General features: G+C 49.4%; 1 protein-coding gene across 3 annotated transcripts in view; it reads left to right on the top strand.

The window, feature by feature from the left end:
• The window catches only part of WHRN (whirlin), a 108778-nt gene that overhangs the window by 48253 nt on the left and 36014 nt on the right, over positions 1 to 24511 (top strand). For all 3 annotated transcript variants that reach the window (XM_084650499.1, XM_084650498.1, XM_084650497.1), the window contains 3 exons: positions 2194 to 2319; positions 17772 to 17974; positions 18483 to 18513. In XM_084650499.1, coding sequence (XP_084506625.1) covers positions 2194 to 2319; positions 17772 to 17974; positions 18483 to 18513 — 360 coding nt within the window. The remainder of the gene's footprint in view (positions 1 to 2193; positions 2320 to 17771; positions 17975 to 18482; positions 18514 to 24511) is intronic.

The following is a 24511-nucleotide window of genomic DNA, read 5'->3' as shown; positions in this document are numbered from 1 at the left end:
ATTTTAAACCCATTGTGCTGGGTGCTGTACAAACAGTGAACAAAAAGACAGACTTACCGGCAAATAGCTTCTAGTCAGCACTATCTTCTGTTTCCCTTGTTGCTGTAATTTGCTCCGGGTTAGACTTTTGTACTCCAGTCTTACCTCTTGTGTCTTAACCAATCACTATGTCTCCCCTTCTTGGGTAGCAGTCAGGCCTGTTTCCACTCCTGTTTGATTTGGCCTAAGAGCCTCTGGCAATAAAAATTAGAGTGTTAGTGGATAAAATAGAGCTCCGAGAGACAAAAATATGCCTCTATGCTGATTTACCTTTATTCATCAACAAACCCCTGCAGGCCATCCCCCACAGATTCTACAAACTATTGAATTGGTTGGGGAAATCGCAGGGTATCAATGGCTTGGCACATGTCAGAGGTGCTCAGTGTCTCTAGATGGGTGCATGTTGCCACCTCTTGGGTAACACTTTTTGCTGGCAGCAGGTGCAAGTCAGGTATTTGGGAGTCCTCTTTCCTAGGAACATAAAAGAAATAGGCAAAATGCATCTCAATCCTTTTATTACACAGCTGGTTTTGGATTTACACAGACAGCGCGCCCTCCCCCTATCGCTTCGGATTGAGTTAGTATAGTAAAGATGAATGTCCTCTTCAAACTTCTATTTGTTCTTAGCTCCCTGATGGTTCATATTTCCCCTGTGGTTTGTTTTTTTTTTTCCAGAATGAACAGCATTTTAAAGGCTGTGGGGCATGTGGGCTTGTTGCCAGATTATCCTTTGACCAAATGAAGCTGCCTTTTCAATCCAAAGGCTGTGGTCTGCCCAATCTTGGCCTTTACTGTCTAGCCTCAATTTTGAGCCAACTGACACGTGGCTGACCCTCTGACTCCCAGGGCCCCAGCCTGGCTGTGCATGGAAGATAAATTGTAGCCCCGCTCCCAGTAGCACAGGGGTGGGCAAACTTTTTGGCCCAAGGGCCACATCAGGGTTGCAAAACTATATGGAGGGCTGGGTAGGGAAGGCTGTGCCTCCCCAAACAGCCTGGCCCCTGCCCTCTATCTTCCCCCTCCCACTTCCTGCTCTGGACTCCATAATGACTTTTCAGATCCAGAGCGGTCAGGTCTGACACATGTTAGTGCTGAATGTGGCAGGCTCTACTTTATACCACATGCTCCAGGTTGGAGAGACCTTTCTTCTTTTTGCTATTTTTGTTTGTCATAATGACCCACACAAACATGGCAAGGGCCCACAACCAATCCTTCAGCTATTTCCCTCACCCTGGAGCCAGTCCCTCGCCATCCTGCTCTCCCCGGGTCTCCGCTAGCGTGGCAGGAAAGTCGGCAAAAGGAGCAACTAGAACAGGGGTGGCCAACCTGAGCCTGAGAAGGAGCCAGAATTTACCAATGTACCTTGCCAAAGAGCCACAGTAATACGTCAGCAGCCCCCCCAACCCCCACCCCCCGCCGCTCCCAGCGCCTACCACCCCCCAGCAGTCCCACCAATCAGCTGTTTCGTGGCATGCAGGAGGCTCTGGGAGGGAGGGAAGGAGTGAGGGCACGGCCAGCTCAGGGGAGGGGGCAGGAAGGGGTGGCGTGGGGGCAGGGCCTGTGGCAGAGCCAGGGGTTGAGCAGTGAGCACCCCCTGGGCACATTGGGAAGCTGGCGCCTGTAGCTCCCGCCCCGGAGTCAGTGCCTAGAAAAGGAGCCGCATATTAACGTCTGAAGAGCCACGTGGGGCTCCGGAGCCCCAGGCTGGCCACCCCTGCACTGGAATGACTCCCGCCCCTCCCTTGCAATGCAGCAGGCAGCCAGGTGGGGCGCTGCAGCGCTGCCGTAGCAGGGAAGGGACTGCCGCGGCTCAGACTGCGCCCGCATCACACCAGAACCATTCGGGGGCTGCAGGGGAGATGGCTGGAGGGGCTGGGGAGGCGTTGCCCCCTCTCTCCTCCTCATAGCAAAGGGGCTGATTCAGACCCTGTACAAGGAGCACATTTTCAGTTCATAATCAGCCAGATTCTCCGATTCTAGGTACACGCTGTCTTCTAAACACCATCTCCCTCGAGCCAGGACCAGCCTCGATGGCCAGCGGTTGGACGCCATGTTGTCCCAGACTTGGGGTAGGGGCAGTGCCTCTTCCCTGCACCCGTAAAGTATCTGGCACGTCTCCAGGGCTCCGTAAATACCAGCTCTCCCTCTCCGCAGGTGAACCTGGTGTTGAACGAAGGGAAGTCCTTGGGCCTCATGATCCGAGGAGGAGCAGAATACGCGCTGGGCATTTACATCACCGGCGTGGATAAGGGCTCGGAAGCGGAGAGCACAGGCCTGAAGGTGAGATGCGAGCGCGTAAGTGTGCGGGGGGGAGGTAGGTTTGGGGCTCATCTGGGCGCTGAGAATGCATTTACAGAGCAGGAGTTCAAACCGATGTGGGTCTCGGAGCTCGTGCTGCCGACGCGGTAACCCAGCCGCTGCCCTGGGCCTCTCGGAGTCCACCTCCGCAATCCTAACACTGACCCCTGTAGCATCCCATTAGGCGCGCTGTACACAACGGACGCAGCCCTCCGGAGCAGGCGGCACCTGCCGTTCGGCACTAGTGCACGCCACGTGGCGACCCGTGTGACCTTGCTTCCAATCCGAATGGAAGTCTCGCCACCCGGAGCTGGGCTGGGAGCGAGCCCAGCGTCGAAATCCTAGGCGGCAATCAAAGCTGGGCGTCTGGAGGGAAAAGCAAGTCTCACTGTCCCGCCTCCCCATGCTGCAAGAGAGGAGACTTTTTCCTATTAAAGTGACTGGCTTTGATGCCCCCACCCAGTGCATCTTTCTCATTCCAGCCTGATCAAAGAAACCTGCCACTGCTAGCCGCTTGGAGCTGCAGTTTTGAACTTCTTCCTCTCGGTACTTCCTTGGGAGTCTGCAGTAGCTGCAGTGATGCTGGGTTTCGGGGGCCTGGGTTCGCAGTAGCAGCAGCTGGCAGGACACTATGTCTGTGTTGGGTTCCTTCTGCTTCAGTGACATTTGCAAGAGTAATCTCCATTAACGATCGGCACCGTAGGTGGCAAATGCAGGGCTGAGCCAGAGCGCGTCTGCGGGCAGCCGAAATTGATGTGGCTTACATCTGCTTCTGGCCACTTCCGCATCTCCGTATTCAATTCCTACTGTTAGGACCAACACCTGCTTCAGGGTTTTCTCAGCGATACGAGGAATCTCCGAGGATCTGCTACAGCATCTCCCATGGCATTCTCTCTGCAGCTGCGTTGCCCCCATGCCCAGGGGTTGGTGCACGGTCACTGTTGAGGTAGCATTAGGCAAGGTCTTTTTTCTGCTTGGTTCGAAGGACTCCCTGAGCCCAGTCATTAGCCAGGAGAGAGGTCTCGGCAGGGGAAATGCAGGAGCTCAGCTGATGGCTCAGGCTTTGGGGGCAGATGCGGTAGAAAATGATGTAATATCAGACAGTAAAGTTGTAAAGAGACCCACTGGACTCTGGAATAGTCCTTAGCTCCTCTGATTGGGAGCGTGTTTCAGAAGCAGGTTTACGGGTTGTAATTTCTGGCTGTGCTGCTCAAAATAACCCAGTTATGTTTGGCTTTTCTGTAAATGGCCCATCTCCTCAGGGTCGCAACTTCGTGCTCCTCATCTCTGGTTCAGAGCGATTCAGCAGCAACTGAGGGTAAGGTGTTGTGGGGGTTCCCTTGGAAATTTATTGATAAGACTGTATCTGTTGCTTCAGTGTAGGGCTGATGGGTAACAAACTCCTTGTAATCTGCTGTTTGTGTTCCCTCAAGACATAGACAAAGGCCTGGATTATCAGAGATCAAGGTGTAATCCACCTTGATCCCACTGCCCCTGTGATGGGCTGGCAAATGACTCCCACTACCTGACTGCTAAACTTTCTGCAGTGGAGCGCTAATCCCACATCCTCATGGCACTGCCCTTCTGTCACTACTGCAGCGTGTGCTAAATTGCCTGAGAGTGGAGGCTGGACAGGAAGGATGGGCCAAGGGTTAGGGGGCTCATCCAGGATTGGGGTGATCCAGTTCCATTCCTGCTCTGCCACAGGCTTCCTGTGTGACCTTGGGCAAATCATTCAACTTGTTGTTGCCTCAGTTTCCCATCTGTACAATGGGGATGATAGCACTGCCCTGCCTCACAGGTTATTGTGCAGATAAACCCATTAAAGATTGAGGTACTCCAATACTGCAGTGTTGGGGGCCAGGTAGATCCCTTACAAAGACTGAGAGCTAATCTTCCTTCAGTCTTTCTACTCCCAGCTGGCCCTACAAACCTCCCATGCTGGACCATCGTCATTCTATTCAGTGTTTATACCACCCTTGTCACATGGCCTCTGGAATTGTGGGCTTCTCCCTTTGGAACCACTCTGCCCACATGCCAGAACTTTTTAAACAGCTGTTCTTTGAGTTAAAGGCTCACCCCTGGCCCTGGGGAGACATTGACACTTCCCCTAGTTCATGTACACGAGGGGCAGTGGGAACAGTGCTACGTAGCGGATGAAATGGAAGGGCAGCACTGTTATCCCACTCATATTTACCATTGCCCAGCAGCTGCATTTCTCCCCCTAAAGTAAAGAGAAAACAGACGTGCCACCCAGGGCTGCCTTCGGACAGAACGCAAGTCACTGGGCTGAGGTGAGATCAAACCTGTGTGTCCCCAGCACCGACTTATCAGGCTCCCCCTTGTAAACACTGCAAGATTAATGGCAGGAGAGGGAGGGGAACTGGTGCCCATTCCCTGAGATTATTTTCATAATCGATGCCTCCATGTTCCACCAAGCTCCCCCAGCCGGCCCCCATCACCACCCAGAGAAAATTGCTACTTTCCCTAGCTCAGCCAGGAGGCCAGAGCAGCTAATGGAACATCTGGGCTAAGGGAAATACGTATAGGAAAAAATAATAGCAGCCATATAAGAATACAGCCTTCTATTATCACCCTCTCCGATTATTTCCATTTATAATACACAGCATTCTCTCTCCACCTATCATTTCATCTCCCAGGCGGTGGAGGGAAGGAAATAATTGAAGACACTTCTATAAAAATGCACTGTCTAATCCTGTGTTATTTTCTTCCACGTTAGCCAGTGAGGATTTAAGAGGTGGCGGTGTTTTCTATGCAAGGCTTCGTGCCGCGAGCATTGTCTTCACATTATATCTCTGCTTATTGATTCTTTATGCCTTGCTCCTCGCTGTGCTGTTTCCCTGTAGCTGATTTGTGCGTGCCAGAAGCCGGACGCTTTGCTAAACACCAGGGTCTGCATCCTTCTATATAGTTCCTTCTCCCTGATTTCCGTACACTGCAAGCTGTAAATTTGGAAATCTTTGGTGGCGGGAGGAACAGAAAGGGGTCTCTGTGTCTTGTTATTATCCACGTAAAATGATACTGTAGAATGTATATGCATACTCCCTAAGCTAAGATAGGCAGAGGCACAGAGAGACCTGATTCTAAAATGTGGAAAGAAACTGAAGTTAAACAAGTCCTTCCAAGTAACGGGTTATACCAGGCAAATAGAAAGACTTCTGTTCCCTAGGGGCATGATCCAACATCTGTTGGAGTTGATGGAAAGACTCCAGCTGACGTCAATTGGCGTTGGATAAGGTCCTAAATTACCGGTTATCTCTATGCATATTAAACTACATTATCTGCCCTCAGCTATATTTAATATGGTGAATGATAATTTTATAAGTGAATCATTAACTCCAGTCCTATTAAGTGTTCACCCAAGGAGCCAACAAATATCAGCCATCTAAAGGATGGCCTTATGGTTAAGGTACTAGGCTGGGATTCAGGAGATGTGGGTTTCATTCCCAGCTTTTCCACAGGTTCCCAGTGTGACCTGGGATAAGTCACTTACAAACAAACAGTATTTGGTGAAAAGCAGCCAATGGAGACAATAAACAAATGAGGAGAGCATAAATAGGGGTTTAAATGTGTAAATTTCGGCTCCCACGGAGCTGAACATTGTCTGAGCTGCCAAGGAGCCAGTGGGCATTGTACTTTCTTAGTCTTGAAAGCATCATCCTTAGCCTCTCTGTGCTTCAAGTACCCCCAAAGCCCAATGGAAATACTACTTACTCACAGGGGCAAGATTTGTTAAAGGCTTCCTGATCCTTACACGGACAATGCAAAACATTCGGTGAAAGCCCACTGCCAGCTAATTAAAATCCTACTGCAATTCAGAAGTACTAGCCTCAGAACATGTTCCAGGTGTGATTGGTCAGCCGCTGCATACAGAGTCTCATCAGAGCTCAGTGCAGTGAATGGAAAGACTCTCGCTAGTTTTAATGGGCACTGGACCAGCTCCATAGAGAGGGGCTCTGACTTCCCTGCTCTGCAATTAGATGCCTTTGCATGTGCCCAACGACAAGTGCATTGGTCTCATTTGCTATCCACCATCACTCTAGGTCTGTTCAATATTACTGCCTCCCACTGACTGCATCTGGTGTCTCCGGTTATATGCCCTTATATATTAGATCACATTCGTCCAAGTTGATTCTTTTTTTTTTTTTTCTTTTCTGACCATATTTTGAATCTCTCTAGATCTTTGTATTAGTCCTATCCTGGCTGCGGTTTGCAACTCCTTCTAGTTTAATATTAATGTCATTTCACCTTCATCTTCTGGTATATTAATGATGTTAAATGAGGCCAGTCCTAACACTGACTCCTGTAGCATCCCATTAGCCACCTTGCTCCCAGATCAATTAAATGCTAGTTAGCATTACCTTTCCGTTTCCAGGCTTTTCGCTCGCGTTCAGTCCATGTGGCTGCCTTCCTCCCCAAGCCAGTTTGAATTAATTTTTCAAGGTGCAGTGTCAAATTCTTTACCGAAATCCATCTGTATTCCAGCCACTGCACCTCCCTTCATCTAGTCATCTTGCAATTCTCTCCAAACAAGCCACCAAGATTGTCCAGCAAGATTTGCTCTTTATGAACTCATCCCACTTCTTGCTGCTGGTTCCATTGCCCTCTATGGGTGGTGCTCAGCACCAATATTTTGGGGCAGATTTTCAAAAGTGCTCAGCTCCCAGTAGTTCCCGGTGTTGACACCCAATGTGATGAGCCCTTTGAAAATATGTCCCACAATGTCCACTGTGGTGATTTTTCTCTCTGAATACTTCTCCTCTTATTTCTGCCTCTATTCCCCTTGTAGGAGCTAGAGTTACAGCACAGTAATTGCCAGGATCAACTTTAAAAAACAAAACCAAACCTGGTACTACATTTTCCCTTCACCGGTCATTAGTTGTCCTTGGTTTATGAAAAATGGTTATTGGTGTTAATTAGTAAAATCCCTGGCAAAAAATGTGTATCATACACGCTGATTGATTTTGTGTATGCTCAGTTTTCCCAAGTATTCCATCATTTGCTTTTCATCAATAACTATTTTACAGGATCTGTAACTGATAGGTGTATTTTGCCTGTAGTTTCTCCTCTCTTATTATTATTCCAATAGCACTTGCAGGCCCTAATGGAGATCAGGGCCTCATGATGGTAGGCACTATACAAAACACATAGTAAGAAACCGTTTCTGCCATGAATATTTTATAAGCTAAATAGCCAAAGGGCAAGCAGGAGGTGAAACAGGTTGCTGATAGAGGTTACACAGCAGGTCAGTGGCAGAGACAACAAGATCCTAGGTCTTCTGAGTCCAAGTTAGTGTCCCTTCTGCTGGACCCCACACAAAACAGCACCAGAAACTGCTGGCTAAGACTGTGTTCTCCTGTCACCCTAAGGCGCTGTTACAACAGCACAAACTCTTTGTGCTGCATCCCACCACAGGCATCTGCCCTGGAGATCTAATCATGGTGCTAGTTCTCCTTCATTTCCTTTGTCTGATCCCCTCCCTAGACTCCTTATTATGGAAAGGGCTTGCTGGTATTTTGGACCTCTATGAAATAGTTATCAGATGGCTCATTAAAACTGCATATCTGTCTTGTACAAAAAAATATGAAAATTTAATACTTGATATGAAAAACTATTAAAGATTCATAATTGCGATAAAACTCCTTGATAGAACTTGAATGTTCATCGTTTTAGTACTGCAGTGCCATAGACACTCCTTATTTTAGCAGCAAAACTCCATTCCAGTATGGATTGCTCAGTGCATTAAAGAGGCTCAGGAGATGATGCTCACTGCACATTTAATTCAAGGCTTCTTCACCCCGACATGCTGTTGTCTTAGCTGGTTAGGCTGTTGCATAATTTACCCTAGTTGTTTCTATGGCGGTTAGGAATTTTCTGAACACTGGTGTAAAGCCAGAGGAGTGTGAAGGGGATTTGTGAATTCTGCTCTCTGAGAACATCAGAACTCATGATATTTGTGAGTTAAACTCACTCTAACAAAGCAGCGGGGCTGCCAGGTTTGCTGTCTGCTTGACCCCATCTGCAGCTCTTTCTCCAGCTGGCCTGGGTTCTGTATCCCACCAACTTAGACACATTCAGCTTGATCTGCTTCCAGAGCCAGCGTAGAAACTCAGCGCCGGATCCTGGAGCACCTTCCACTGGGGAAAGCCAAGGAGGGAACAGAGCAAGTCTGAGCAGGGCGAATGATTGTTATGAGCCTCTTGCACCAAACCCTTTGCTGCTGTTCCCAGGAGAGGCAGCAGGAAGCCATATAGAAATGTGGCGAGCTGTGATTCCAGGCCACCAGTCACCAGCTCTTGTTTTGTATCCCTGCCTTTCAGAGGCTATGTTACAACTATTGCCTTTCTTCGTCCCCTTGTACTGCCAACACTGATGTCCTAGTGGGCTCTACTCAGTGACAAAGGGGACTGGGAGGTAGGAGACCCAAGTTCAGACTCCTGGTATGGTTTGTAGTGAGTCTCCAGCCTTGTCTACCCCAGCCCTTTCTTCCTAGCAGCTCCACGGGTGGTGGGGCTGCAACCATGCAGGACATCAGCTGCTACAGGTGTTTTACCACCATCCTGTTAGCCAGTGTTATAAAATGAACCAGGATGCTTATGCTGAGCTAGAAACCAAACTCCCTTGCATGCTTTTGCATTTATGTTAAGCTTTATTGTGGAAATTTACTGAGGAGTTAAATTGTTCAAGGCTGGGTTTTTTTGTACGTGCATGTGGGATCCTCTCCGGAGTATTATATATGAATGTTGCTAGGCACTGGAATACAAAACCGTAGTTCACATTGTGGGTCTAACACTATTTGTACTTTATGGTCTACTGGCATCGGGAATGGTATTGTATGGAACACAGGGGCAAAAAAGGGAGTGAGGTATATTAATCTCCTGCTTGTCGTAAACAAGCACCCTATACAAATAACTCAAATGAAGCTCACCCTTTGGAGCAGTCACAGATTGAAAACTGCTTCACAGGACTGGGTAAAATATTAACCCTTTCTCTGGTCAATAAAGCCGTTTGAGCTTAGTTTATCTGACATTTCATTAATCAATAATCTAACCCTAGCAACCCTCTCTGTAACCATGAGATCAATGACGGGAAATTCTTGCTGCCTGGGGATGATGATGATTCTTGTCACAGCACTTTGAGTTTCTTCGATGCAAGATGCTAGGCCAGCGGTCGGCAGCCTCTCAGAAGTGGAGTGCCGAGTCTTCATTTACTCTCTCCAGTTTAAGGTTTTGCGTGCCAGTAATACATTTTAACCTTTTTAGACGGTCTCTTTCTATAAATCTAGAATATATAATTAAACTATTGTTGTATGTAAAGTAAATAAGGTTTTTAAAATGTTAAGAAGCTTCATTTAAAATTAAATTAAAATGCAGAGCCCCCCGGACCGTTGGCCAGGACCCAGGCAGCGTGAGTGCCGCTGAAAATCAGCTCACATGCCACCTTCGGCACGCGAGCCGTAGGTTGCCTACCCTTCTGCTAGGCCATGCAAGGGAGGAGGTGGTATTCAGAATGGGGGAATGATCCAGCCAAGAGGAGCAGCTGCATCTGTCTTTGCTGACTGAGCCCCTGTTGTGGGTGCTGTTACAGTCTGACTCTTAACTTGCTGGAAAGTGCCATTTTCATGTGGGCTGCATGAATGAGGCGTGGGTTACTGCATCAGACCTGTTTGCTGGAGAGAGACAATAGTCAGATGCCCTCAGCTGCAATAGCACATGATGGGGTGGTTCTGCAGAGATGGCAGATGCAGGACCTGTTTCTAACACACCTGCAGTTATACAGAATTCAGAAAACGTTGGGCCTGATTCTCAACTCATGCTGGCTTTACCCCGGTTTGACTCCAGGGGAGTTGCACGTAGGAAGAGACTGGGGCTCTATATCTGTAGCAGACATTGGACACTTATGGAATAACCTGCTCGCAAAGAAAGTTTCTGCCTTACCCCCACCAGCTACTGGTTTGTTCAGGACCTGAAGCATGAGGGCTTGTAGCCCTTACAGATTCTTTTTTATTCTAGTTTTAACTATAGAAGGAGAGGCACTGTGGTCTACTGGTTAGAGCCCTGGCCTGGGAATTGTGAGATATGGGTTCTATTCCTGGCTCTGACACTGGCCTGCTGGGTGACCTTGGGAAATGACTTCACTTCCCTGTGCCTCAGTTTCCCGTCTGTAAAGTAGGGCTAATGATTCTGACCTTTGTAAAGCACTTGGCGGTCTACTCATGAAAAACTCTGGGACTTATTTTATATGGATGTAAAATAATTTATATCTACAGATCTCAGTGCACTTTACTAAGGAGGTCAGTATCTTCATCCCCTTTTACAGAGGAGGAAACTGAGGCACAGTGGTGAGGTGACTTGTTCAAGGTCACCCAGTAGGCCAAGCGCAGAGCTGAGACTAGAACCCAGGCTGGCTCAGTTATAGTACTGTGCCTTTAGCTCTTATAAATGCCTAATCCTGTCTTAAAGCTGACTGAGTTTTTTAGCCTCAGTGCTAACTTGTAGCACGGAGTTCCACAGATCGTGTGCAGGATCCCAACTGATTTCCTTTGATCAGTTTAGAATGTACTGCCTTTCCATTTAATCGAATGTCTCTTGTTCTCTTCTTATGAAAAAGGGTAAGTGAGAGCACCTGCCTTATCTTCTCGATCTCATTCAGTATTTTGGATACCTCTGCCACGTCCCCTCTCATATGTCTGCGCTCTAAATGTGACAGTCCTAATCTTTTTACTCTGTCCTTGCCTGGAAGCCTTTCTATGATGCTAGTCATCTTTTTTGCCCTCCCCTGGGACGTTTTCAATTTCTGCTGGTATCCTTTCTGAGAGGAGAGTTGAAGGGTGAGCTCAGGGTGAGGGCATACAGTTGAGCTGTAGAACAGTTTAGGGGCTATTCTCTATTTCTGGCTTTACACGAAATCTTGTTCCCCCCCTTTTTTTTTTAAACCACCACTGCATATTGAGCAGATGTTCGTCGAACTGTCCACCATGCTGCCGAGATCTTTTTCCTGACTAGTTATTATTAATTTAGCACCCATCAAAGTGCATGTGTCGTTCCTTCCGATGCGTGTGACCCTACTCTACAAATGATTTTACCTACACTGTCTTGCCCAGTCAGTCCCCCAAATTTGTTAGGTCCTTCTTGTTGTCTTTGAGTCTGAATAATTTTGTCATCCACAGATCTTGCCTCTCCTGGGTTCCCCCCCTCACATGATGCAGGTTTCATTTCCTGAGGCTTTTGTGTTTAATCCATAGTTATGTGCATTTACTAATATCGGTATGATTTCCATGTCACTCTTGGAGATCTCAAGGGATCAAATGAGTCCTGGTTTATCAGGCAGAGAGCAAGTCATTAGTTAGAACTCTCCTTTGTGGGATGAGGATTTCACGCCAGAGGAACCCAGAGTACTTTGTAAATTATACACAGGGATCGGTTCACCTACCACGGACATCTAGCCATCTCTGGGATGGAACAGCACCTCAATATGGATCAGACAATGCTGTGCAACACAACCAGGGTGAAGCTTCAGTGTAACAGAGACACAAGCCAGAAGGGTCCAACAGCCCTTTATTTCCGTTTTACTCCTTCTGCATCTACCACACCCAGATCCAGCCCTTTGCACTTCCTAGTATGATCCATTACCAAATCTCTTAAAGGTATAGTCCATTACACATCGCGTATTTGGGACAGGGAGAGGTGCGAGCTGGCCCTCTAACATGTTGCTCTGTGTGGAACGTGCGCGCCTCGCCTGGGAGCAGCGTTGGGAAGGAAAGAGGACTGAGCTCGTGAGCCAGGCCCTAGCGCCCAGCAAACAGAGGGGTCTCTTCCGGGCCATTCAGATCAGTTCTGTGGAATGTCTAAATAGCCAGCACCAGGAGGGAAAGCGCAGGCTGGCTAGCATTAGGCAGTGCAATTCAAGGAGCCGTTTGCATCTTAAGGGGCTCGGCAGGAGATTGTGGCACCAGGATGACAAAGGCAGACAAGAGCAAGTGTCTCTGTTGCCAGCATGCACTGTGACCAGATTACCTAACCCCCTTAGAGCACAAACAGCCCCTTAAAACCCTTCCCGGCAGGCTGGGGAACTCAGGCTGAAATCTTAACGTTTGGAGAGTAGAGACTGGCCTGGGCCTTGCTCCAGTGTTGCCCAACGAGAGACCTTTCGAGGCCGAGGCCGCAATACTTTCTGGTGCCACGTGGCGTATGGTAATTGGCAGCTCCCGCCCCTGCCCTGACACACACAGTAATAAATGCAGTAATGATGGGTAGCATTTTTCTCGGTGGACTTCGCCAAGGTTGCATGAACATTGTTCTGAAGAGAGGCCGGGCCGGTGGTTAGGATGCTAGTCGCAGGCTTGGCAAACCCGAGTTTAATTCTTGGGCAAGTCACTTAGTCTCTGTGTCTCAGCTCCCCATCTATAAATTGAGGGTGCTGGTGCTGTCATACTCAAGGTTTGGGTGAGACTCAGATACTGTGATAATGGGGGCGGCGTAAGCCAGCTGATCCCTACAAGACTGATCATTATCCCCACACCCACTGGCACAGATGTTAAATGACTTTTGCAAGTGAGTCAGTGTCAAGAAAAGAACCTGGGTCTCCTGATGCTTTGTCCTTGACACACCGGGCCAGATTCTGCTCCCAGTCGCATTGAAATCAGTGGAATTAACAGCAATAAAACTCATGGGCAGTGTATGCACCTCCTGTTCGGGGAGGCTAGCCCCGGCCCTGTCTCTTCCACCCATGGCTCTGCCCCTTCTGCTGCCCCCCTCTCGCAAGCTGGACTGCAGGCACAGCTCCAAACCCCGGCTGGCACCTGGAGCAATCCCGAACCCCAGCCAGACAGCCGGCACCTGGAGCAGCTCCGAACCCCGGCTGGCCCCACGGCGCCCGGAGGACCCCCAAGACCCAGCTGGCCAGCTCTGAGCCCCACCATGATGGGCAGAATGAGCCACACTGGAATTGATTTTTCATTTTATTATCTTTAGCTTCAGAAATTCTAGGTCCCCTCCAGACAGGGAGTTACTGAAGGGAACGGTTTGTTCCACTGAAATCAAAGCATAAAGGCAACAGCTTTGTCAGAACAAAGGTCTAAAGAGAAGGCTGTGGTTAAGCAGATATGAAGGAGCTGTTTCAAAGCCGCCACTTATCAGAAACTTAGAGGATTGTGACACAGTGTGGAGGGAGAAAGCTGACTTGGATACACTGGAAGCCAAGTTAAAAAAAAAAAAAAGGCCCAAAACAATGGTGCATATCAAGCAGTGTGGAGCAGCCTGAGGAAGCCTCCTTTACAGTGGAACTATGGGCCATGAAGTGAAATGACAGATTATTTTAATTAAAGGACGGGGGGATAAAGAGGCAGAAGAAAGATGATGTCTTGTCCCTGTCCTCAACCCCAAAGCTGGCCTGGATTTGGAAGCAGGAGTGAGACACTGTGGAATTAACCCCAGAGACTGCAATGAGGGATGTACCTAGGGAGGTGGTAGAATCTCCTTCCTTAGAGGTTTTTAAGGTCAGGCTTGACAAAGCCCTGGCTGGGATGATTTAACTGGGAATTGGTCCTGCTTTGAGCAGGGGGTTGGACTAGATGACCTTCTGGGGTCCCTTCCAACCCTGATATTCTATGATTCTATGATTCTCTCATACTGTTGCCGGGTGCTTTATGGCCAGTCGACTGCATGCAAGTGAGCAGGGACAGAGATTGAAAAGGTGTCCGCTGTCAGCATTCCGCTCAGGAGGACTCACAGCGGGTGGAGAAGACCTCTGTCTTTGCATAGTTTGGCGTTATTTTTAACTTAGGGGGATTTCGGAGCACTGCACATTAATAAATGGAGTGGGGAGATTGGTCTGGACTGGAACCCTGGATACAAGCTCCTTCAAGGTTCACAGCTTGGCCCATTTTGGCTAACTGTATGGGTGCCTAGTGCTAACATAAAGCCACAAACATAGAGCAAAACTCCACCAGGAAGAACTAAGTTCACAGTGACCGTGCTGAACTGACCAATGTGTCCCCAGCGCCCTTTACTGCATAGAATCAGCACTGCTCAGCACTGTGTGTCATATATGTTATACTGCTAACAGCTGATGGGGATTCTCCCTTAGCTCAGCTGGTAGTCTCTGTGCTTTTGCAGGAGGTTCAGGATCTGAGTTCTGTCTCTGATGTTGCCAGGATATTTAGGCTAGTGAAACGTTTGAAGTGGCCAATTGTTCTCTCTGCAGGTGACTCCCCATTAGATTTTCAAGACAGGGAGTGAGAGCAAGGTGTCGGCTGCACCCTTGTTTGCTAAGGGCTGTGCCCTGTCATGCCAAGAGATGGACTCCTTGCTGCAGAGAAAACTCTCAGGTGTGCTGAAAATGATGCATCCATGTGACACTCCAGGCAGCCACCATCTGGCTGCAAGGTGACAGTCTCCAGCAGCATGGAAGCCTGATCCAAAGAGATTATACATTGGTTTCCCCTGAGACGGTGTGATGAAGCTCCAAGAGGCCAACTGTGGTGTTTAGATGTTGCTTGTAATTATTAGAATTGGGTGCACTGGCTGTTGGGAGTCTGAAAGGACAAGAGGGAGGGAGGAGGAGTTGAGAGGCTGGGAGAGAGCTACCGAGGGTGCAACAGCATAGAGCGAATAGAGTTTTGCTCTATTTTATTTAAAAATAAAGTGGAAACCTCTTGAACAAGCTGTTGAAGCTTGTTAGTATCTTGCCTGGTTGATACAATATTTTGGCAACGAGGATGGATCTTCTGCCTCTGAACGCACCTGCACCCTTTCTGCAAAGCCCAGGTGAGCCTCCAATTGCTTTTACTACCTGGATCCATATGTTTGAGATTTATCTGCTTGCAGTCAGTGCTACAGAGATTTCTGAAGTAAGAAAGCGTGCTCTGCTAATCCACTGCCTTGGAGCAGAAGGGCAGCATATATTTTACACTTTTCCCCTTGCAGATGATAAATATGAGCCTGCACTCACTGCATTAAAGAATGTTTCAGTGCCAAAAGTGAATGTAGTAGCTAATTGCTACAGATTTCACCAGCGTGAGCAGAAACCAGGGGAAACTATAAAGCAGTATATTGCTTCCCTGAGGAGTCTGATTGTAATTTGTGACTTTGGGAATATGGCAGATGAGATGATTGGAGACCAGCTCATTGAGAAAACAACCATGCTTCGTGTAAGAGAACGCTTACTTCAGAACCACAGCTTACACTAGAAAAAGCAATAACCATTGCTACTCCGATTCAGTCAGCTACAGCTGAAGCCAAAATAATGAGCATGGATACAGGAGGCACAGTCCAGGCTGTGACTCCTTTGCAGACAAGTTCGCTACCACTGCAGACACACAATTGCAAGAGGAAAACTAATGAAAAACCCATGGGAGGCAGCTACACTTCTTGCTCTGAGTGGGCAAAGGGTGCAAATGGATTAACAGAGGAGAGTTGTTAAAAAACATGCAATGTATCATGTAGAATGTGCGCCCCCGGGAGTGAATTACCCAGAGCCGCGGAGCAGGGTTTGCAGCTCAAAACGGAACCAAGCCCAGATTTCATCCGGACTTGGAAGGGTGAACAGAGCACTGATCAGGGGAGTGGAGTGTTTTCCCAGCTCCTGGCTGATTTGTTTAATTGGCTTGGTTTGTAAGCGCCATGTGGGGGCTCGGAAATCAGCTGGGGGTTTAGGAGTGATTACAGAATAAGGGGACAGTGTTAATCCAGCCAGTGAACCTAGGGCCAGATCCTGCTGGCTTGAATGAGATGAGGCTTAGACTCGCAGGGCCAGGATGGTAATAAAACAGGTGATTCTCCCAGGGAGCACAAAGAGAAGAGGTTGCAGAGTGTGTTAGCTCATGGCAGGTCCCAGCTATAGAAGCCGTCAGCAGAGACACAGATTGGCTACCAGAGGAATCAATGCAGTCCTGCCCCACTGGAGTGCCAAAGCCTTTAATTGCCTACATGTCTATTGGGTGACAAATACAGCTAACCAGGGACCATCCGACTGATTTCTGCGTCCGGCTAAGGACAGCATTGTGATACGGAGACACCAGGCAGAGGAGAAACCCTGCTAGCTCAGCTTCTTGCCAGAGAGGAGGAACTGCGAGAGAATTTGAGGGCAAGCTTGGAGCTAATTTAAATGCAGAGGTTGAACTCAAGGAGGGAGGGATTATTGGGAGGTCACAGCAGGACAGTGGGGTAGACCGAAGCAGTCAGCAGAGAGGTGGCCGGGGAAAATACTCAGTCGGTGAAAAATACGAAACTATGTTCCATTTAAAAAAACAAAAACCAGCCAATCCGTATTTGCCCCAAAGTGACATTCATCCCTCACTTCTGTGCCCAGTTGGCAACCGGATAGTGACTGCTCATCACGCACAGTTGGAACCAGGGTTTCAGAAGAGCTCCACTCCTGTGTAGAGCATGGCTACACATGGAGTTAAAAACCCATGGCTGGCTTGTGCCAGCTGACTCCGGCTGCAGGGCTGTTTAATTGCAGTGTAAATATTCAGGCTTGGCTCTAGGACCCTGTGAGGTGGGAGGGTCCCTGAGCTTGTGCTGCAGCCCAAGGCTAAATATCTGCAATAAAACAGCCTCTTAGCCCGAGTCAGCTGGCACGGGCCAGCCGCAGGTGTCTGATTGCCGTGTAGCCTTATTTAGACACCTAAATAAGGGCCAGGTTTTCAAAGCACTCAGCACCCGGCGTGTACCCCAGGTGCTGAACTTTTTGGAAAACCCAGCCACTTAGTTGGTCCTTCTAAGAGTACGTCTACACTGCAAGGGAAGGTGTGATTGTAGCATGTGTAGGCATACAGTAACAGTGTAGCTGTAGCAGCATGGGCTACCAACCCAAGTACATACCCAGGCTTCCTGGCCAGCTTGTACTCTGGTTGTTAGCCTGTGCCACCATCTCTACACGACTATCGTTACCCATGCTAGCTAGATTAAAGCTAGCCCAGGTAGGTATACCCATGCTAGACTCACACCTTCACTTGCTAAAGGCCGCTGATCCCTTTAGCATATCTTACCCCGTGAGTGTTGGTGATTCAGCATTACTTAAGGAGGATGAAAATGTAACCCAGTGATGAGCGTGTGTTATGGGTCCCTCTCTATGCCTGGTCCACTGAGGAGATGAGTTGGGTGATTTAGCTTAAGCTGTAGTAGCTCACGCCTTTAGTTCTGCGGGTCTCCAGTTCAACACCCCAGTGAGTTGGCCAAGGTGGTGACCATCACAGGAAGCGGTTTTGCAGCTGTATCAAGAAGAAAGGAAACGCTAGAGATGCAGTAATGTCAGGAGAGGGGCACTGCTCTGTAGATAAGGCATGACACCAGGATACGCGGTGGATACCTGGTAACACCAGCGAGAGGAATGCTTGGCTCTAACATGAAGAGATGCTTGGGAGGTCTGCCAGGCTCACCCAGGGCACTCATTTCTCCCTGTGTCTGCAGGTGGGAGATCAGATCCTGGAGGTGAACGGCAGAAGCTTCCTCAGCATCCCCCACGACGAGGCGGTGAAGTTGCTGAAGTCTTCACGGCACCTCATCATGACCGTGAAGGACATCGGAAGGCTGCCGCATGCCCGCACCACTGTGGATGAGACCCAATGGATCACGAGCTCCCAGATCGGAGAGACTCCGGTGAACACAGCAGGGTTTGTATGCATTCAGCGTGAGATCTGTGGAACCTTGCTTTGTATGGCCTGCAAGCCAGCATCCCAGGTGTTATGTAGAGAGTTGCCTGGATGTCGTTTTGTGAGATTAGTGGCCTATACTCCATGACTTGGCCTGCCATGGTCCATGAACCTGTTATATGTTCCTGTAATCTGGAACCCAGCAACAGGTGGCCTGAAACCTAGCACCCCCTATCCTAGAACCTGGTAACCTGTACCCTAGGACCATATTTTGGAACCTAGCAGACTGTGCTCATAGCCTAGAACCCAGCAGCATGGGACAGTGCCCTGGGGTCTAGAACATGTCTCCCCCTGGTCTAGAAGCCATTAGTGATGTATGGCCTGCAATTTAATATTCTAGTGTTAACCTAGAACAATGGGGGAGGGGCAAGCATCCTTTTTAATAAGGTCCATGCCAATAAGTCCCACCCTGCCAATTCGGACTGTTCTGAGTTGGGTCGGTGCTAAAGGTTGTTCTCTCTCCTCACAGGGCAGCTGGTGATCACACAGCTGAGGCAAAGGTAAGACTCCGGACACGGGGAGATGAAATGAGATGCCCGAGGAGCCCCTGCGGGCTGGAATTAGTACTTTAATAACTCAGGCAGAGCAAGGTCTTACCGCCCCATGCAGTGTCAGGGGAGGAGCTGCTCTGCGAGCCCCGGCTTAGCCCTGTGTCCTGCCCAGTGGGCTCCGCTCTAAAACAGGAAGAGATGGCTTGGAAATAAGAAAGTTGCAGGAAAGAAGAAAGAACCTTAATAGCCAAACATGTTTTCACCCACTCTGATAGACAACCCAGATGTTGCTCTTCAAGAGCATGCAGATGTTTCCTGATTTGTCAGTGCTTTCCAGCTGGCCTTGGTGTCTGACCCTTATTTAGGAGAGAGGGAAGAGGTTGATCCCCTTCCATCATGAGAACTGGCTGTTGCCCTCCCTTCCACCAGCCACCTTCTGTGGTCAGGGTCATTAGACCCTCTTGCCCATGCATGGGTGCAAGTGCTGTAGACCTTTGGGGAGTGACTGGCATCGGGACGCCAGTGAGGATGGGGATGCTCTGAGTTTCCATCAGGCAAGGCAATCCAGTTGATTGCCAGATGGGTTAAAAGGTGAGAAGGTGGGGAAGCCTGGCCAAAGCCCCACTCCAGGGAAGAGCTCTGCTACGTTGGGGGTTGCTTATCTCTAGATCTCCCATATGCATCAAAGAAGAGATATTTAAACAGACAAAAGCTAGAAGGATGGAGCCAAACTCTTGCAAAGGCGAGGGGAACTTCACGTTCCCCGCTCTTCAGGTCTTCCTGGTGATGTGTCAGTTCTGGGGGAAGTCATAAAGGGCCACAGCTGAACCCAAGAGTGAAAGAGCCAGGCCCTGGGATAGAGCTGGCAGCTGCAGATATCTCTGCATCGCATGGTTTCATGAGTGAGACGACCCAGGCTGCTGGGCAATGGGGTAACTCGCTGGTGGTGCTTTCGTCCATTGCGCTGTGGAAATTAGACTCTCAGGATGGACTAGCAGAGATAGAAGGGTTTTCCTCCCCACCCACCCCATCCCGTAACTCCAGTTCATTACACTGATAGTGCCCTTTCTTGGAGGGGGAAAAGGATGACAGATGGTTTTGGATTTCTCTTGCCACTCTTACAGCACCCGTGACCAACTGGGAATCAACAGGTGCATCCTCGCTACAAGAGAGTAGGCAGAGGGGACATCCTAGAGACTAATCTCAGCCATCTCCATCCCAGTCTTATCCTGATGCATTATCACAACCCTTCCTCTGTCTCCAGCCATTTGGGGCTGGTTCAGTATGTACCACTGGGCCTGGGTCCCAGTGGGGGCAGTGGGTGACCAGGTCTGCAAGTCTTGGTTCTCCAGAGGGCTGCTACACCCCACCACGGCCAGGCCAGGCCAGAGCTAGCAGCCACACCCTTTCACCTGCGTGCCCAGGAGGTGGGATGTGTGGCAGGGACCTGTGTGCCAACAGCTCTGTCTTTCCCCTTCACAATGACAAGTCTAACAGTAGCCCTGTCCGTAGCTTACACTCACTTGCTGGAAGCCTACAGGCAAAGGTGAAGGTCAGCGACCTGCTGAGCTTATGGGGATACTTGGCAACCATCAGACTCAGTCCAGGGCCCTGTAATACCTGGCAGGCCCAACCTGCTCAAGGCTGTGGGTGGAGAGAGAGTCTAGTCCGTCATGAGGGTGTCTGGCAGATATTGCAGGCCTGCCACACCGCGTGCACCCATGTGCTGTGCTCAACTGCGCTCCGAGGCTATTCACGCAGCAGTGCCAGGAGACTGGAGGCAGAAGGGAGATCAGCAAAGCTCTGCCTGACGCAGGCATGCACCCTCCTCCATTTCGCTCTGGTTCTTTTATTGTCTCTGTCTCTGCCGGCTGCTGCCGTACTGATACAGCGCTCAGCCCTGGGCACGGGAGAGAAAGACCATAGGAAGCAGCCCTTTGACCCATCCCATGGCTTTATAAGCCACCACCCTGAAGTCTCTGTTCAGCTCATCCGGAATCCTCCTCCACTCCAGGCAAGATGAGATGGGGCTCAGTGTTAAAAACTATAAACGAAATTCTTTATATTGAGGTTGTTGGCCCTCGAGAGACCCTGGGGTTCTCTCTGGCTCCTCAGCTGGTCAATCAAACCCTGTGCTGTCCCAGGTCACCAAAGCCGTGGAGCGCCACAGGGGTGAGAGCAGTCACATTCTTTCACCTGCCTGCCAGCTCCCCTTCGGGTCTCCTTAAGACCTGGATTGAGAGGACACGGAGGGAACAGCTGCCTACAGTATAATCGTTGCTCAGAGGAGGGGCATAGAAACCGATGATCTTAACGTGGCAGCTGAGTGTGAAGGTCTGTTTTGCAGCAGTGGGTATGAAGACTGGAAAGCCGCCTCCCACGAATGATCATCCAAAGGGGTATGTTTCAATGACTCTGTCACGCCCCTAAGTCACCCTGGCATGCCTCTAGAGAGTGGAGACGCTCTTCAATCTGATTCTGCCCAAGACGGCTTTGCATTCAAACGGGGCTCAAAGCTGCAGTGTTAGTAGGTGATTTCCCTCCTGCAAGCGAATGGTGGTGCACTGCTGGCCCTCCCGGGGCTGTGCCCCATGGCAGCTTTACTGAGCTGCACCCCAGAGGTGGAGCAAAATCGAAGACGCATCAGCAGGAGAGAGATCCAGGAACCCAGATGTGGCTCTGTGCCTGGCAGGAGATGCTGCGGGCGGGGAGGGGGGGCGGTTAATTCTGAACTAAGAGTGCAGGGAAAACAGCAGGGTCAGATTGTGATTAATGAGTTTGAATAGATCACGCTGCCTTCTTAATGAGAATAATTACACATTGAAAAAGGGACAGAGCAGAACCGGTCACTGCCAGCTGAGAACTCTGAAACATCCTGGACACCAATATAATCTTCTACCTGGCTATGTTACGTTCGCACACCCAGGGCCTTTCCAACTCCCAGCAGTCTGAGTGGAGCCAGGCCTCTGAGACCAGGTAGCTCCCCACCCGGGCACCGCATGTCACAACGCAGCCAGGAATCCGGCGACGGGGAGTTGCCGCTTTGCTGAGATTATCGGCATCTCTCTCGGTGCAGCGTCCTCCTTTTAAATGGAAATGAGTTGGGAAGTTTCACAGGTAGCGTGCACTGATAACAGATGTACACTCCTTATTTGGCAAAACGTGTTGCACGGCCTGCATGCTTTTCCCTGCTTCCCCGTGTCTCATTCGCTTGGCTTTTGTTTCTTTACAACAATTTGCATCCTTGATGTAGGAAGGCTGAACAACAGACCCCTGGCCTGTTCAGGGAACGCATCAGGTTAGAAATTGCTCCAAAAGAAAATGCCCTTTCAACTCAGCCAGGTTTGAAAATCTCCCTGGCACTCAACTGGGAGCTGCTGGCTGCCTTGTATACCCTGCAGGCTTTTCAGTCTGGGTTCTGCTATGAGCTTGCATCAGTGGGGGTGGGCGGGAGGGAACTGTGGTTGATCTTGCTTTGTCCCTTCACATAGAAAGAAGCCTGGCACTCACCCACCCCGGGAGCAATACAACCTGGTGTTAGCTCAGTAGCTATTGAAGGGGTAACTTCCTGGCTAGCTGAAGGGGGACAGGGCAAACACTTTGTTTCTCCAGCTGCTGTGCAGTAATATTTTAGCTCTATATAGCTACAGCTTTAGATAGTCACACTTTAATCTCTGGGGGCGGGGGGATGACTACTTTCTTGGCAGGAACCTAGGGATACTGCAGTTTTGGTTCACATCACCCACTGACTGGCAGATGCAGTGTGGTCTAGTGGTTAAAGCAATGACCTGCGACTCCAGACTCCTGGGTTCTATTCCTGCTTGTGGGTGGGCCCAGGGTCAGATTAGGGGACGAGGAGTGAGGACTCCTGGGTTCTGTTTGGCCCTATCTGCCTTTCTCTGTACTCATGTGGAGCACGACAGTCATGGTGGCCTCTAGGCCCCACTGACTTTGCACTGAATGACCTCTCCTCACTTTGCTGCAGAGACCTCTTCTGACCCACCCAATCACACAGCACACCTTTATGCCGCTAGCAGCTCTCCCTTGATCTTAGCCACTCACTTGTTCAATTCTCCTCTCCCGAGTCCTGTTCTTCAATGTCTTCCCTTGCTTCCTTCTTCCACATTCATCTCCTAGCAGAGTCCGTGTAGAAAGGGCATGGCTCCAGAGGGCTCCAGAGGGCAAACAGGTGGTGTGTTTAGGCCAGGTCCTGGCAGGAGGGGTGTTGCTGACATCCTAGGGATGATCAGAGATGGATGTGAGTGCGATGGAACTGGTGTTGGGGAGTCACAGCTAAGGAGGGAGCAGTCCTGCTTCTCTGTGCCTCAGTTTGTCCATCTGAATACAGTTTGCTCACCTCAAGGGCGGGAGATCTTCAGCTGGGATGCACTGGAGATGTGCAAAGTGCTGTCACTCCTGCCAAGAGACCTGGCTGGGACTTTCCTTGGGGCCCTTCAGCACAGCTTCATCCTACGCCACAGAGGTGTCTGTTGCTTTTAGAAACATAAGATTAGCTCTACCGCATGGTAAAGATCTTTCCTTGCTATCTCCCCTACCATCTAAATGGAGCCAAAGCACTTCCTAAACTTTTCTATGAAGGAATCACTTAGCCCAGCACTGAAGGGCAGCCACCTCTGCGGTGAAACATGGCAGCTGCTTAACAGTGCCCAGCAACAGGGCAGAACAGAAGTGAGGTACATCCTAACCAGTTCAAACAACAGGAGGTCAGGTTGGCTGAATGACCCAGGTTGGAATCTGGCCAGGACAGCTGGCTGTGGACTCTGACTAGTGCCAGGAGGTCTTTCATGACTGCAAGCGGTCAAGATCTCAATCTTACCCCTCAACCTAGAGTGACACATCTCGGCACAGAGCCCTGGGCACCATGGAGTGGGACTGGATCATTGCCAGCTCTGAAGGAAAGCAGATTGCCAAATGCCTACAGAAATGAGAGACAAGGTGGGTGTAGTAATATTTCTTATTGGACCAGCTTCTGTTGGTGAGAGACAAGCTTCTGACTATTCTCATTACACAGAGCACTAATGAGCATCTCTTACCTGATAGAGCTCCCCACGCCACACCCCCTGTCATAAATATAAAGGGAAGGGTAACCACCTTTCTGTATACAGTGCTATAAAATCCCTCCTGGCCAGAGGCAAAACCCTTTCACCTGTAAAGGGTTAAGAAGCAAAGGTAACCTCGCTGGCACCTGACCCAAAATGGCCAATGAAGGGACAAGATACTTTCAAATCTGGAGCGGGGAAACAAAGGGTTCTGTCTGTCTGTGCGATGCTTTTGCCGGGAACAGATCAGGAATGCAGCCTTCCAACTCCTGTTAAGTTAGTAAGTCATCTAGCTAGAACACGTTAGATTTTCTTTTGTTTAATGTCTTGTAAAATAAGCTGTGCTGGAGGGAATGTATATTCCTGTTTTTGTGTCTTTTTGTAACTTAAGGTTTTGCCTAGAGGGATTCTCTGTGTTTTGAATCTGATTACCCTGTAAGGTATTTACCATCCTGATTTTACAGAGGGGATTCTTTTACCTTTTCTTTAAATAAAATTCTTCTTTTAAGAACCTGATTGATTTTTCATTGTTCTTAAGATCCAAGGGTTTGGGTCTGTGTTCACCCGTACCAATTGGTGAGGATTATTCTCAAGCCTTCCCCAGGAAAGGGAGTGTAGGGCTTGGGGGGGATATTTTGTGGGAAGACGTCTCCAAGTGGGCTCTTTCCCTGTTCTTTGTTTAAAACGCTTAATGGCAGCATACAGTTCAAGGACAAGGCAAAGTTTGTACCTTAGGGAAGTTTTTAACCTAAGCTGGTAAGAATAAGCTTAGGGGGTCTTTCATGCAGGTCCCAACATCTGAACCCTAGAGTTCAGAGTGGGGAAGGAACCTTGACACCCCCTTTCCGAGCTATCCGTCTGATTTCAATCAAGCGACACCTTGCAATTACAGTGGATTGTTTAGCGAACAACAGGCAGTTCTGTAGCTTGCTGTTGAGACGAGTCAC

Source organism: Lepidochelys olivacea, assembly GCF_965140295.1.
Source record: "Lepidochelys olivacea isolate rLepOli2 genome assembly, chromosome: 16".
NCBI lineage: Eukaryota > Metazoa > Chordata > Testudines > Cheloniidae > Lepidochelys > Lepidochelys olivacea.
The sequence above is the reverse complement of the archived record's forward strand: the minus strand, read 5'-3'. Positions and strand labels throughout refer to the sequence as shown.